Source organism: Acinonyx jubatus, chromosome D3, assembly GCF_027475565.1.
Source record: "Acinonyx jubatus isolate Ajub_Pintada_27869175 chromosome D3, VMU_Ajub_asm_v1.0, whole genome shotgun sequence".
NCBI classification, from domain to species: domain Eukaryota; kingdom Metazoa; phylum Chordata; class Mammalia; order Carnivora; family Felidae; genus Acinonyx; species Acinonyx jubatus.
In genome coordinates, this window is record NC_069392.1 from 73,633,309 (window position 1) to 73,649,709 (window position 16,401).

General features: G+C 36.9%; 1 protein-coding gene across 6 annotated transcripts in view; it reads left to right on the top strand.

Annotated features, from left to right (window-relative positions):
• Positions 1 to 16,401, top strand: part of WDR7 (WD repeat domain 7) — a 352,494-nt gene that overhangs the window by 17,088 nt on the left and 319,005 nt on the right. For 4 of the 6 annotated variants that reach the window (XM_053205734.1, XM_053205739.1, XM_053205740.1 and 1 more), the window contains 3 exons: positions 6,116 to 6,287; positions 12,317 to 12,423; positions 13,961 to 14,039. In XM_053205734.1, the coding sequence (XP_053061709.1) occupies positions 6,129 to 6,287; positions 12,317 to 12,423; positions 13,961 to 14,039 (345 nt within the window). In that variant the 5' untranslated portion in view covers positions 6,116 to 6,128. Of the gene's footprint in view, positions 1 to 96; positions 176 to 6,115; positions 6,288 to 12,316; positions 12,424 to 13,960; positions 14,040 to 16,401 lie in introns of all 6 variants that reach the window. The other 2 variants (XM_053205738.1, XM_053205737.1) reach the window with 2 other exon arrangements.

Below are 16,401 nucleotides of genomic sequence, written 5' to 3' on the forward strand. Positions count from 1 at the left end.
GAAGACTTTATTACACCAAAAAGCATGAGAGAAAAAAAAAATGTTGAAAGCCCAGAGGTCTGTGGTGTAATGATTGAGGATTATGTGAAAGTTTAGGTAATTCACAGGACATCCATCGGTTTGGTTGCAAGTGACAAGTACCATGGAAGGCAAAGACTGTCTGTCTTAGTTTAAGGTAAGTCTCTAAAATGGCCCAGGTTATTAAATAAATACCAGTGACTTAATTATTGAAAGCATCTGCTAGATCAGTAGATGTTCAAGAAATTCTTGTTGCTTAATTATTACACCATAGCCAGATTTCTAGGTTTTAAGGAATTGAATATGTCTTTTCTGTGATTCAGAAATTCAAGTTAGGGGAGTTGCCCCTGGGTGGCTCAGTTGGTTAAGCAACTGACTCTTCATTTCGGCTCAGGTCATGATGTCACAGTTTGTGGGATCGAGTCCTGTGTCAGGCTCCGCGTGGAGGGCAGGGAGCCTGCTAGGGATTCTCTCTCTCTCCTCTCTTTGCCCCCCCCCCCCCCTCTCTCTCTCTCTCTCTCTCAAAATGAATAAACATTAAAAAAAAATTCAGGTGAAGATCTTGTAGTCTCTCAAGTTGTCATAAATAGAATGTGTTTGTTGTGTATGCTAATGGAAATTGTAAGCTCTTAGGAAAAATTACCTATGATTCAAGAATAATTTGTTTCAGTGGAGAGTATGTTACTATACCCTAAAAAAGTAAGAATACTTGTTGTTTTTCAAAATTAAATTAAAAGTGTATTCATACATTATTAGGTACATGTCCAGCTTAGCATGTATGGCATTTAATTTTATGTATATGTGTGTATATATGTGTGTGTGTATATATATATATGTGTATATATATATATGTATATATATATACATATATATATACACACACATATATATATATAATACACATACCTCACAGTGTTTTTGTCTTCTCATAGGTGAGTAGATACATTAGTATTTTTAAGGAGAAAATAGACTTTTTTTGTTCTTCCATGTAATTTATTTTTAAATTTTTGTTTAAATTCCGGTTAGCATAGTGTGTAATATTATTTTCAGGTGTATAATATGGTGATTCAACACTTACATATAACGCCTGGTGCTCATCACAAGGGCACTCCTTAATCCCTGTCACCTGTTTAACTCACCTCCCTCCCCTCCTCCCCTCTGGTAACCATCAGTTTGATCTTTATGAAACTTTTTGTTTTCTAGAAGAAAAGTGTTATTCTCTCAGAAAAGTGATAGGAAGAATTCAGAACCTTTTAGGAGAGAGACACACAAATTATTTGATTTCTATTTGATTTTCTCTTTTGTTAAGAATTAATTTTGTCTGGTTAACCTTGTTGGACCAACAGGGTCCAAATTAATTGGATCTAATTTATATTGAAAAATAAGAGTGATGGAATCTCATTAAAAAGCCACATGTGCTACTTTGACAATATATCCCTTTAAGAAGTAAGATTGCTTTTAGAATACAGCTTTGCATTAGTAGTATTTCCGTTGCAACTAGAGGAGTCAGTGCTCCCCAAATTGATACATGAATTTGATGCAGCTCTAGTCATACTCTCACCAGGCTTTTCTGCAGACATTTACAAGCTGATTTTTAAATTTGTGTGGAAGTTAAGAGGACCGAAAGGAATATCCAAAGGAATCTTGAAAGTAAGAACTAGCAAATTTCAGTGCTGAAAGGAAATATTTATGTGTTCTTTTGGTGTGGAGATTTCTTGAATTCTCTTAGAAATTAAGCAGGATTAGCTTTTACATATTGGACTTATATGAAACCGAAACATATATACATTTTACAGTGACCTATCTAAACCATCCAAGTTTATCTTTCACGTGTTGGTCAACTGATGATGAATTTTAATTATCTTCTAGTGTATGAATGGGCCTGGCCACAGGATGATGGTTGTATTTGTCTCCCTGTCCCCTTCTCGCCCCCAACAAACCCTCCTCCCCCCGCACTTTGTAGGGGCCTTAAGATTTTTCCTTTATGCAATTGTTTGTCAGTCTTCTTACCACATCATGTATGCCGTGGATGTTATCCTTACAAACTTTGGGGGTGTAGTGTATCTGTGCAGTGAGGAAAATTGTACATTTATGTGTAACAAAACTTGAAAAATGTGGCCTTAAACAAGTGGAAGTTAATTTATCCTATGTAACAAAAAGTCCATCTAGAGTTCGAGAAATTCTGTAAAGCCTGAGCTCTCCAATTTTTTGAATTAATGCAGCATCAGTGAGGATGTCTCCACGTCTGGGGTGAGATCACAGAGCCAGTGTTGAGATGTCCCTGACAGTCTTCTCTGCCTCCAGCTTTTGAACATTCCCCCAAACCCACTTCTCCACAGTCTGCCCCCAACTCCGATTTAATACCCTTGTGTCTAGGAGGTTTTAACATTAAGAGTGTTCTGAAAGTCAGGAGCACAAATCCACTTCTCCACATGAGTCCTAAATAAGACTTTGTCTCTTCTCCTCGTCCTCTCACCCTCACCCCTCTCCCCGCACCCACTGCCCCAGACATGTTCTGATATTGTATTGTTCTTTTCTTGATTTTATTTTAGGGAGAGAGAGAGCGAGCGAGCGAGGGAGTGCGAGCAAGAGAGTGGGGGAGAGGGGCAGAGAAAGAGAATCTCAAGCAGTCTCCATGCTCAGTGCAGAGCCCTACGCAAGGCATAATGTTATGACCCTGGGATTATGACCTGAACCAAAATCAAGAGTCAGACACTCAACCAACTGAGCCACCCACGTGCCCCGTTTCTGTTTTTTTCAATACCATCTTCCAATTGGTCACCAGGTCCTTTTGATTAATTATTATTTATTTAGAAGTTGTCTCTGTTTATTCAGAACCGCCCTAGTCCCAGCAGCAAGGACATATCAATAGCAGCTACTGATTGTGATATCCATTGCGGGTTCATGTTTCATTTCAGGTCTTCTTTATGATTATTTACCTTTTAAATATTTCACTTAACAGATACTTTCTATTTAGATCTTTTAGTGTACCAGCCAAGAAATAGCATTGGGCATAATTTAAAGACCTTTGACAGGGCATATATACCTATGGGTCAGGACAGGTTAGTGTAATTTTTTTGAAAATACAGCAGTGAATTTTGGAATCCGGTTCCTGCTGCACCCTACCTCCTTCCGCCATCCCCAACATAAGACATAAGATGGTAACTCTACCTTGGTCAGACAGAACTTCTTACATTATTCCTCAAATGAGCAGTTAACTAGCTGATGTAATATCCCCTGGAAAAGATGTAGTTAAGTTTTTCTTTTTTCTTTTTTAAGTTTATTTATTTTGAGAGAGAGAGAAAGCATGAGTGGGGGAGGGGCAGGTCTGTACTGACAGTGTGGAGCCTGACATGGGGCTTGAACCCATGAACCGTGAGGGTATGACCTGAGCTGAAGTCAACCCTTAACCGACCGAGCCACCCAGATGCCCATAGTGAAGTTCTTTACCATTATTTCCTGAGAGGGAGAGAGCATTGCTTTTTGATTGATTAATTTTAGTATTATAAAATTCTTTTAAAAGAACATATCCCGGTTATGGGTTGAGTTGTGTTCCCCTAAAATTCAGATGTTGAAATTCTAACTTCCAAAACCTCAGAATTTGACTTCATTTGGACATAGGGTTTTTATGGAGGTAATGAACTTAAAAGGAGGTCATTGGGGTAGGCCCTAAACGAATATGACTGCTGTCCTAATTAGAAAGATATTTGGACATACAGGGAGAATGCCGTAAGAGCGTGACGATGGCCTTCTGCAAGCCAAGGAGAGGGACCTCGAACAGATCCTTCTCTTGACAGTCAACCCTACCTATACCTGATTTCAGACTTTTAGCTTCAAGAACGATGAGACAATAAATTCTGTTGTTTAAGCTACTCAGTTTGTGGTCATGGCAACTGTAGGAAACTGATCCAGTTCTTTATGAAAATCCTTCATTGCCCTTAATGAGAATTCTTCTCAGATTCTGGTCGACTGTCAGTTCTTGATTTCTGTGAGAATGTGGGGGATTTTTGTAATTATTTTAATAATTTCTGGAGAAGCTGAGTTAGAGATTGATGTGTTTTCTAAAATATATACCTTCATCATGTTATGGATGATCATTTTCACTTGTTTTAAGGGCTTTGAAATTGCATTGTTCTTCTAGGTTTCCTTGGGTGCCTTGTCACCTGAATACCAGAATGTTCTTTCCTGTTCTGTTGCATCAGAGCAGGCACATCTCCCCATAGCATACATGTTCCTTAGTCCTTAGTCTCTGTGTTTGCATTTTCTTTAAGCAAAGCAGTATGCATTGGATATAAGTCCTCAAATATCTAGAGAAATGATGTTCTCTTCAGATTTCACATATTGCATTCGATGCTGTGAGCTTATTTAACTGAGAGAAATCTTTGGGTGATATAATTTAATACTGAATGTTGTCACCATGGAGAAATGAATTCCTTCCAGATTCCCTTTTTGAAAAAGTCATTGTTGGGTATGTTTTTCAGCCAGGAACATGCTGTACCAAATTTATTAAAATTGGTTCAGTGCTTTGTTTCATTTTATAATATCAAATAGAAATACGGAAATTAAAAAAAGAAATATGGAAATAATTATGTCATGGTAGCCTATGAAATGGTGAAAATGATATGTATAAGGTTTTATTAATAGGAAGTGAATTTGGAATTTTTTTCTTAAATGCATACCTTTTACTTGTAACAAAAGATGAAGTTTTTGGGGGTGCACAAACTGATAAGAGTCATGTATTTTTTTTTTTAATTTTTAATGTTTATTTTTGAGAGAGGTAGACAGAGTGTGAGTGGGGGAGGGGCAGAGAGCAAGGGAGACACAGAATCCGAAGCAGGCTCCAGGCTCTGAGCTGTCAGCATAGACAGCACAATCTTAGCATTCTAAAGAGTCTATAGTTACACACATATCAGTTGTCACTTAAAAATTGGGGGCAGAAAAAATCACTACAGTGACCATTTCTGATTGATCATTTGTCAGTTCTGTAGGTGACCCGCTAGTGTCTCATAAGATCTGGTGGAGTCTTCTGTCTTCTGTGGAGCCCTCTTTGATTAGTCCATTCTTCATTTCTTTTTAACTTCTCTGAACTAGTATTTAAGTTTTTAGCCACACAAGTTTATAACACTTAAATCTAGTTGTTTCACCAACTAGATCTTGATTTTGTCATGTGAAGGAATAATTCCCTGTATGTGTGCTGTCCTGCCAAAGGTATACTCCCACGTACACTACTTAATTGAGTATTCATCTCAAATTTGAACCCCTTTACCAGAACTAAATTTTTATTATGCAGAAATGAGTTTAAAGGGAAATCCTTTTTCCCTCAAGTGTCGGAAGTTACAATAAAAGACATTCATGATCTTGAGACATAATAAATACAGTTGAATGAGTTTTCCTTTGAACATACTCTTTGTGTGTGTGTGTGTGTGTGTGTGTGTATAACTTTTATTTTGGGGGGTGGGGGAGAGACAGAGGGAGACACAGAATCCGAAGCAGCCACCAGGCTCCAAGCTGTCTGCACAGAGCCGGATGCGGGGCTTGAACTCACGAACCACGAGACCATGACTTGGGTTGAAGTCAGACTCTTAACCGACTGAGCCACCCGGGCACCCCTGAACATACCTTTTTTAATGTTTAGCACACAGTGAAACAACCTTTTTCTTGAACATCGCTATTTATTACTGGTTTGGAGACCTGACAAGATTTACAGACCTTACTTGTCATTGGTAGCATAGCAGAATGAATAAGATGACAGCATCTGAAGTCAGGCTTCATGGGTTTTGATTTGGGCTCCATTATTTCGCTTTTCATCTTGTGACTCTTTGTGACTCACTGTCTGTATCTGTGAAAGAGAAGTGATAATAGTACTTGCTGCATGATTTATTGTGAGAATTGAGATTTTAATTATATTTTATATATGTAATGGAATTTTATGTATTATCCTTTATGTGTGTCGTATATATGATGTCGTATATATGATGTGTCGTATATATATGAGAATCTTGGCACTCAGGAAGTTCAAGTTGGCTTCATAATACAAATGTATATGTTTTAGAAGGAAATAATATAATATTTGACATTATTCTTATGACGTTTCTAGGTTTGAAAACACAATGGCAGGAAACAGCCTTGTCCTACCCATTGTTCTTTGGGGTCGCAAAGCACCAACACATTGCATCTCAGCAGTACTTTTAACAGACGACGGGACCACGATTGTAACTGGATGCCATGATGGACAAATATGTCTCTGGGATCTCTCAGTAGAATTGGAAGTGAGTATTTGAAATGGATATTGTATTTTTTAGAATCAAGGAGCTTCTTAATCAAAAACAACAGTCCCAGAATAATATTTGGCCTCATAACATGTTTTCTGTGAAATGTGTTGTGACTAAAATTATTTTTATGTAGATTGTTAATTTGTATTATTCATCAGAGTTGGTTTCTGCTGCCTTTTGGCTATTTCCAGTTGTGTCTACCCTAGGTGGGTTCATATGTTACATTTAAGATTTATCAAAAGATTTTTATTCGTACTGAAGGAAGTTTCCAGAAAGGTATTAAAAACCGATTTTGAACATTTATACCTTCTAAGGTGAATGTCTCGAAGACAGCAAAACTTTTTATAAAGCATAAATTTGATTGTATTTATTACATATTATCATTCTTTCTTACTATGGAGCGCTCAGTGTGCTGTGGTTCGAGGCCTTCTCGGTGGACAGGCCAGGGAAGTAGGAGTTGGGGATACGCATGCAGAGTTCACACTGATACCTCCAATTCTGGGATAACACCTCAGGGTTTATTTTCCTTTTTTCCTCATATTTTTCATCTCCCTCTCTGATAATTTTCCCCAGGGATTTTTTCTGTCAAGGGTAACAGAGAAAATGGGGTGGTAGGTGGCATGGAATATAGGGCAAACAAGCTGAGGGTTTTTTTTTTTTCTGTAATAGCCTTATTGAGATAAAAATCATACAGTTCACTCTCTTAAAGAAGTTATTTATATATATATGTGTGTATATATATGTATATATATATGTGTGTATATATATATATATGATGCAGTATTATTCAGGCATGAAAAAGAATGAAATCCTGCCATTTGGGATGACATGGATGGACCTCAAAGGGCATCAAGCCAAGTGAAATAAGTCAGACAGAGAAAGACAAATAACTCTATGATCTCCCTTACATGTTGAATCTGAAAAATACATATATTTTAAAAAATGAAGCTCATAGTGAACAGATTGGTGGTTGCCGGGGGTGGGGGTGGGAGAAGTAGGTGAACTTTTCTTGTTTTTGTTTTTTAGTTTAAATAAATTAAGAAAATAAAGTGTACATTACTACAGTCAATTTTACAACATTTGCATTACCTCAGAAACGCACCCTGTACTCTTTAGCTGTCATTCCTAATACCCCCATTTCCTCCCAAGGCAACCACTGATCTGTTTTTCTGTCTCGTTTTACAATGTGCAATATACATAAGGATGTTAATTTGATACGGTAAATGGTCCCGTGTCCCATATGTAACTCCTCTGTGGGTTTCCCTATTCTGGACATTTCATATACTTGGAATAATATGTGTTTTTTTTGTGTGTGTGTGTGACTGGCTTTTTTTTACTTAGCATACATAATCTCAGAGTTTACTGTGTTGTAGCATGTATCAATACTTCATATTTTTATTTTATTTTTTAATTTAATTTTATTTTTTTTAAAGAAGTTTTTAATAAGTTTATTTATTTTGAGAGAGAGAGAGACAGAGGGCAAGCAGGGGAGGGGCAGAGAGAGAGGAAGACACAGAATCTGAAGCAGGCTCCAGGCTCCAAGCTGTCAGCACAGAGCCTGACGTGGGGGCTCAAACCCATGAACTATGATATCATGACCTGAGCCAAAGTCAGATGCACAACTGACTGAGCCACCCAGGTGCCCCTATTTTATTTATTTTTTTAATTTATTATTGTTGTTTTTATTTATTTATTTATTTTTTACTGATTATTTGTTTTTGAGAGAGAGAGAGAGTGCAAGCAGGGGCGGGGCAGAGAGAGAGAGAGACAGACAGACACACACACACACACACACACACACACACACACACACACAATCTGAAGCAGGCTCCAGGCTCCGAGCTGTCAGCACAGAGCCTAATGTGGGGCTCGAACTTGCGAACCGTGAGATCATGGCCTGAGCCGAAATCGGATGCTCGACTGACTGAGCCACCCAGGCACCCCTATATTTCACATTTTTAAGTGGTCAAATAATATTCGATTGTTTGGGTGTACTAAATTTAACTTACCAGTTGACGGACATTTGGGTTGTTTGCGCTCTGGGCCATACTGAATAATGCTGCTGTGAACATCGGTGTGTGTGTTTTTGTGTGGCACCACCTTTTTGTTGTTCTTCAGTACACACCCAGGCACGGAACCACTGGAACTGGAAAATCGATGTGTACACTTAGATGACATGTAAAGGCTGGGTGTACATGTTGGAAAGTAGCTGGAGAGAAGAATTACAGGATGTGATACACCTTCAGGATTGGTAGTAAACTAAATATGAATCAGCAGTGAAGTCGTGAGGAGAAAAAAAATCATAGCACGTTTTACTGGAATGATTACAAGCAATGAGACTTACTTATGAGAGCTTAGAAACAATTCTTTCACTATTTTTTTTTTTTTTGCATAGATTTTACTGTAGTGTTATATTTATTTAAGTTCAAGTAAGAGGGAGAAAAGTGACTGGGGGGAGTAAGAAATGGGCGTGGTGGGGTAGGGCTAGGAGAGAAGTGTATCTTTTGAAAGACATTAAGGGAATTGGACTGTTTACCCAGGGAAAATGAAGGCTAAATAAAAACTGGCTTGGTTATTGTGTTTGATATATGTGGACGATCTTTAGTGTCATACTTTGTAGCAGCTATTTATTTTTTATTTATTTTTTTCCAATATATGAAGTTTATTGTCAAATTGGTTTCCATACAACACCCAGTGCTCATCCCAAAAGGTGCCCTCCTCAATACCCATCACCCACCCTCCCCTCCCCCCCCCCCCATATCAACCCTCAGTTTGTTCTCAGTTTTTAACAGTCTCTTATGCTTTGGCTCTCTCCCACTCTAACCTCTTTTTTTTTTTTTCCTTCCCCTCCTCCATGGGTTTCTGTTAAGTTTCTCAAGATCCACATAAGAGTGAAACCATATGGTATCTGTCTTTCTCTGTATGGCTTATTTCACTTAGCATCACACTGTCCAGTTCCATCCACGTTGCTACAAAAGGCCATATTTCATTCTTTCTCATTGCCACGTAGTATTCCATTGTGTATATAAACCACAATTTCTTTATCCATTCATCAGTTGACGGACATTTAGGCTCTTTCCATAATTTGGCTATTGTTGAGAGTGCTGTAACAGCTATTTTATGCTGATGAAGGGCCAATGAGAAGAAATGTAACATGGCTGGGGGAGGCACAGAGTGTCTTTTCTTGAAGTCTTGGTGTCTTCTCTTCTTTTTCTCTGAAAGGGTTCAAAACTGTAGCTAAATTTGTGCCATCCACCTCTTGATCTCCTTTTATCTGTGAAAAAGTGCAGCCTGGTCTAACATGGTGGTAATAAAATGTCCGAGGAAAATTGTAGAAGCAGTTTAGACAACCTAGTGAGTATCTAGACAGATGGTGATCAGAGTAAAGGAGGAAACTTGTTGATGTAGGTACTGTCTCTTATAAGCAATATTTGTAAAGCTCCATTACCCATAAAAGTTACAGGATATTTATGAGACTGATTCCTGTCTTCTTAAAGCTTCCATTCTGTTAGGAAAACAGATCTTTTCTGAGAATAGTATCATCCTCGTTGTTGAAGAAAGAAGTAAAACGTTATGGTTAGAGCTTGGCCTTTGGAGTTGGGCAAACGTGGCTTGAACCTTGGCTGCTCTAGTATCTCGCTGTGTGACTTTGGGCAGTTTACTTGACCATTTTGAGCCTAAGTCTTGCCACATTTAAAATATGGTGTACCACACAAGGTACACCTTGTGTATGTCATGTCACCTTATAGTTGTGATTTGGCATTGATACTAGGCATAGCTGTATTTTTAGATGATTATCTGTGTATGATGATTACTCTTCCTCTGCTTGCCATTTGGTAGTCATTCAGAGCCACTTCTTAAAGCCATCTTTTTTTTTCTTTAAACTCCAGAAAACGTCTTTTTAATGAATTGAATAAGTTTCTGTTCATTAAAGACACATGTTGATTTATGAAAATATTATCTTAAAACTTTTCTATTTTTTTCGCTAACTTTGTACTTATGAAGTAAGTAAAAAATATAGTTTCATTTACACATTTTGGTATTTTTTGTTTTTGTTTTTTTTTTGCTTTCATATGACAGTGGGTGGCAGAGCCATGTATTCTGGTTTTATTTTACAAATGTTCATTGTCACTATTTAGAAATACAATTGCTTTTTGGTATTTTGACTTGCATACTGTGACTGTACTGTATTCCTTTTTGGTTCTGGTAGAGTCTTTTTCTAGATTTTTTAGATTTCTAGTTTAAGGGTCAACTATTTTATTCTTTTTGATTCTGTTGTAAATGTGATTACTTTCTTAATTTCTCTTTTCGATGTTTTGTGTTGTTAGTGTATAGAAATGTAACTGATTTTTGTATGTTTATTTTGTATCTTGCAACTTTACTGGATTTGTTGATTAGTTCTAGCAGTCTTTCAGTGGTATCTTTAGGACAGGTGGGATCACATCATCAGCAAACAGGAGAAATTTTACTTTTTCCTCTCTGATTTGGATGCCTTTTATTTATTTTTTTCTTGCCTAACTGCTTTGGATTAACTATGCTGAATAGCAGTAGCAAGAGTAAATATTTTTGTTCCTGATTTTAAAGGAAAAAGCTTTTAGCTTTTCACTGTTGAGTATGATAGCTGTGAGCTTTTCATATATAACTTTTATAAAACAGGTACATTCCTTCTATACCCAATTTGTTGAGAGTCTTTAATTATGAAAGGATATTGAATTTTGTCAAAAGCTTTTATTGCCCCACTGAGATGATCATGTGATTTTTATGCTTCATTCAAATATTTTTATTTTTCTAGATTATGGTGGGAGTAAAGTCCAATTCTAGTTACTTGTTTTGGCTGAAAGTGGAATTTTCCAGCAAAGCCATGTACATTTGAAATAAAGCTATTGGTAAAGTTGATTTTCTTGGGAGAAATTAAATAATTGACTAAGAGCATATTTTTTAGTGGAAGATTACTGAATCTCTGTATGCAGGTGGGGTTGGATGTGTGAGAAAAATTTTGATGTATGGGAAAATGTTCTAGGCCCTTCGTAACTATAAACAATGATTGATTCTTAAAGTAAATAATTAAAATAAAAATTTAGCCTCTGAGGGAAAAAATGCATATTGTATAACTAAGGAAAAAACAGATTAAAATTTTCTCTTAATTATAATTATACAAAAGATAACTAAAATGAATTTTATTTGGAAAATCTCTTCCATTGCCACATATCAGAACTATAGAACAATGTCTGTACTCTTTCTGTGGAATATTTGATTTTGAACAGTTTAGCTTTACTAATAAATTAGTATGTGTTCTTTATAGCATATGCAGATGTTATCAATGTTTGTATGTATTAAATATTTAATTAAAAAATATATTTTGAAATAACCTAAGGCCCTGAAGTTACCTGAAGTAAACGTAACATTCGGTACAAAGTAGATAAATTTGGGAGCTGATTGCCAGGTTAGTTTAGAATAGTGGGTATTAAGCCGTCCTTCCTCTGAGGCACTCACTATGTTGTTACTAAATCATTAGTCTGTGAAGGTCGTTCTTAGTTGCTGATAGTTAATGTTGCTATCAGCATTTGGAAGGGTGCCTGTCCTCTTATTTTTTGAGTTTTGATGGTGTCAATCTAGAGACTCTAAATGTGTTTTCAGGTCAGTGAACATACTGCTTAAAAAATAAGTGGGGTTAAATTACTTTATTTTATATACCAACGTTCTTAACCTGATTTTTCAGTTCTCTATAACTTAGTGCTTAAGACTGCCCGCTTGGCTCCTAGCTCTGTCGTTCTCTGTAGGATGCTGGGCAAACAGTGTTACTGGTTACTGGTCGTTCCAGTTTGACTTTAGAACTACCTGGCGGGGTGACTGTTGAGCATTTAATAGGTAGGATTCACTGTTTTGTGGCTTTTAGGTTTTGGTGTTCTGAGCAATTCTTATCAGGTCTGTATTTTATATTTATATTTAATATTTAACAGGATTCCTAAAAAAAGATTAATTTTTAAAAATTTGATACTTGCATCAACATACTTGTGTATTTCTAGGTTAATCCTCGAGCACTGTTGTTTGGTCACACAGCCTCAATCACCTGTTTGTCTAAAGCTTGTGCTTCTACTGACAAACAGTATATTGTGAGTGCGTCTGAAAGTGGGTAAGCATTTTTGTATTCACTTTTTTCTTGATAAGTCTTTATTGCAAATAGTACCGGTGTGTTAGTGAGGAGGGAAGCTTTTTTTTTTCTGGTGAAGTATCTTTTAAATAAATTCTTAGGTTGTCTAAACTTAACAATACTTAAAATATGGTTTTATAATTGTGAATTTTCTTTATTAATGATTTTATAATACTTTTATTATAGTTTATGATTATGTTTTTGCCTTGCTCTTGAGCAATTCAGAATAGCTTACAAGTTAAAGCCTGATCATTAATCTCCGTGGTATCTTTACTGAGTTGGCAGACAACTTTGAGAGTTTTAAAGAACCTGAATGATGGGTAGGCTAAAATAAATTTGGAAGATAAAATCATGCAAAGTTCATATAATGTCATATATGTTAATATACTTATGTAATTATATATGTTCCTGAGTCTTAGAATATAACTTGTTTTTGGAGAGAGAGGCAATTAGATAGTAGTTGTAGGGTTCACAGGTGTTTTTAAAACTTTTTTGGTGCTTAGAAAATTATATACATAATATGTTATTGGAGAGAGTTGGGGACCTGGAAGAGAATTATTTAAGAAGTTGTTCCCTCCCCTTCACCCCCCATAATTTATGAATTTGAAAAGAACCTTATGTAACTTGTTTGAAACAAGAAGAGGCAGCTCTAGGTAAAAATCCCTTTTGGACAGTTAAAGGGTAATTCACACTAGCATGCATATTCTAAATAAGATTGACCATCCTTTGAAAAATTGTTTCACACCATGTGAGATCTAAGAAAGGGCATCTTGAAGAAAGCCCTAAGAATATTAGCACCATTGCTTTTTATTAATGTTGTTTTTTGTATTTCAAAGATCATGACATATTTCTAATTTTGAATGTTGTATCCTTAGTTTGAAATTTGAGCCTTTTTTTTTTCTTTGGTATGCACTTGATAAAGCTTATGCAATAAATACAGAACCAAAATTGGAATATTACATTTAACTTACAAAGGTTTGGAATTCAGTTGACTTTAATTTTTGTTTTGTGCTGGGCTAAATTTTCTAGCTATGCTCATAAGCAATGGAAGATTCCGGTGGTTTAAATTAAAGGCTTATTTCTTACTTTTGTCACTTGACCCTCATATGTCATTTGGGGCTCTGCTTTGTTATTATTGTGACTTTGAGGTTGAGGGAGCAGCCATTGTCAGAAGCAGCCACTGTCTGGAATGGAGGCAGATGAGAAAGAGAGATCTTGAGGCCCTCACATCATTTGTGGCCAGAACTACTCACATGACTTCCCCAACCAAAAGGGAGCCAGGCAGTGGAGCCCTACCATGTGCCCAGAAAGAATGTGGATTTAGGTGGGGGTGGTCAGGTTGGAGGGGAGGTTGGGATGGTGAGTGAGGACCAGAATTTTTCACGAACAGCAATAATGACTATACGTTACTTTTTCTGACATATATCAGTTTTAGTGGAAGATTTATTTTAAAATACTACAAAGTTGGACAGTGCTTGTAAAAATCAGATTTAAATTTAGCTATTATTTTGTTTTATAGAGAGATGTGTCTTTGGGATGTGAATGATGGCAGATGTATTGAATTTACAAAATTAGCCTGCACACATACAGGCATACAGGTTAGTATCTATTTCTATAACTGTCCAAGTCAACACAACTTATTACAGGTATGCAATTAAATGGTTTTTCAGACATTGAGCCTATATTTTTAAGTGAAAAATGGGTGGAGACAAGGAATAGGACAAGACCATAGTTGGGGTAGTGAAAGTATTCCTCATCAGATGGTATAGTAGGGGTAGGTAGAGGTGACTGATGGGGAAAGGTGGAGGGTAAGCCACTTGTGCCCTTTCTGGCCGTCCTGGTTCCACCAGTGAGAGCCCCTTTACTAATTGGCTCAGTGCTCTAGATCCTAAATAATGAAATTCTTTCATGCTAAAGCCTTCACAACTCCATTCGTGATTGACGCAAATCGACCCACTTTACAGATCATATCCTGTTTATTGCTTGTGCAATTGGCCCTTGGGTACATTTTTTGACATTTTTACTCTGTTGAAGAAATGGCAATTTCATATGCCTTCCTTACACAAGAATTTACGTAGGAATTTATAGTTTCTGACTTACATTCTTGGTATTCTTTCTTACTCTTTCATAATTGCTAAGTTCTTTGTGCTTCAATTTACGCCTCATTTACCCTGCTGCGTGTTGGGAAAGTCATAAGTCTATAGAAAATGTGATTTGTGTTCTAAGTGGGGCAGGAGAGGGAAGGGAATACTGAGCACATATCGTATAGGAATTTCTCTTACGGTGTTTCATTTAGTCCTCCCCACATCATTCCAAATCAAGTAGGAGTATACTCTCTTACGTGTAAAGAAGCTGAGACCCAGAGTGATTGAATGACTTGCCCCAGTCTCACAGTGAGTCATTCCTGGCCCAGGATCAGAAATCAGGTTTCTCTTTCTGTTCTTTCTGTTACATCATACTGCCTCCTTTAAAACAAGTGAATACCGTCATTTGTTGAGAAAGAAAACTTGTGCCAGCAAAGATTAGAGAAGCAGTGAAATACGTAGAAAACTACTTAGGGCTAAGGTGGCGGTTTGTGTATTTATAAAGGTCTTTTTTTTTGGCCGTGATCTGATGAAGACCTTTTAAAACTTGCTTCTTCAATGCTGTTAGGATGTATACTTTTTATTTAAGGGGCATATATTATTTTTTATGATATGAAGAATCATCGGGGTTTATATAGAGAAAAGGGATAGTAAATGATATACCAGTTAGTGGTTTTATAGATAATTTATTGAAAAATTATATGTAAATGCCTTGAGCTCATTGAATATCAATATTTTGATTATTGTATAATTCCATGATTTAAAAAGTTTTGGTTTACATTTTAGGAAAAATTATCTTTATTCAACATAGTTTTAGTACCTATTATTTATCAGATCCCATATTGGACCCTGTATTTAAATTGGCAGCCATCTGTCTCTAAGTAGATGATGCTCTTTGGCTGATTCACTAGTGTGTGACAATTGATCCCTGTGTGATCTTCACCCTCTCAGGTCCAAGAGCAAGTTGTTTGTTTATATAAGCAGAAATGATAAACCTTGATAATACTGGCGTGTACTGAAATCATGAGAAATGCCAACTTATTAAAATTATCACATAATATGTGGAACACTTGTTTGTCCATTCAGGATACTTTCTTTGCTAGTATGAAAGTGTCTAGGAAGCTAAATTTTAGTGGTCAGAAGATTATTTGGGAGTATAACTTGAAAGCAAAAGGTGGGAAGCATTTCGTCCGGCAAGTCTAATAAAATATCCTCGCCCCCAGGGGAGAGCTCTTCTCCAGTGACTACAGTGCACATGTCTGTCCCGGCTGATGTTAGGTGGATACTGCCAAAGTTTGCTTCTCTGCACCCCTCTTTTCCTCCTTGACACCCCTCCCCTTTAATGGGTCAGGAGTACCTGTGGTCACATGATCACATGTGAGTGACTGGCAGTCCTGAGACCTCCAGATTGTGTGTTGTGTTTTTTGGATCAACCTTCTAAGATCTAGAGATACCCTCTGGGGTTGTTTGCATTTAATTAGACCCCCCTCTTGGAGTTTTAGTGATGCTGCCTTGTCCTCAGTTAATGTGCTCCACTATCAGTGTTTTTGTGTAAGAAGTTGTGATTCTTCTTATACAGGGTACCCCATAGTTGAGGAAAGATCATATTCCTTCACATGCAGTGTTGAACCTGAGAATAGGACTAATGAGTGTGGGAGCAGACTGGACCCAGGTTTCTCAGTTATTTCCCCAGTGGTGGAGTGGTTATAGCAGTGCCCTTTGTTTTCAGTCTAGCTTGCCCCCATGTAATTCATATAAGATCCAATCATTTGGGAAGTAATAGTCTGGATATTAGATTTCACCTTCTAGAAATTCTCTACAAGAATCATTCCACTAAGAGTCACTTTTTTTTTTTTTTTTGAAGCTAAGGGGAGAC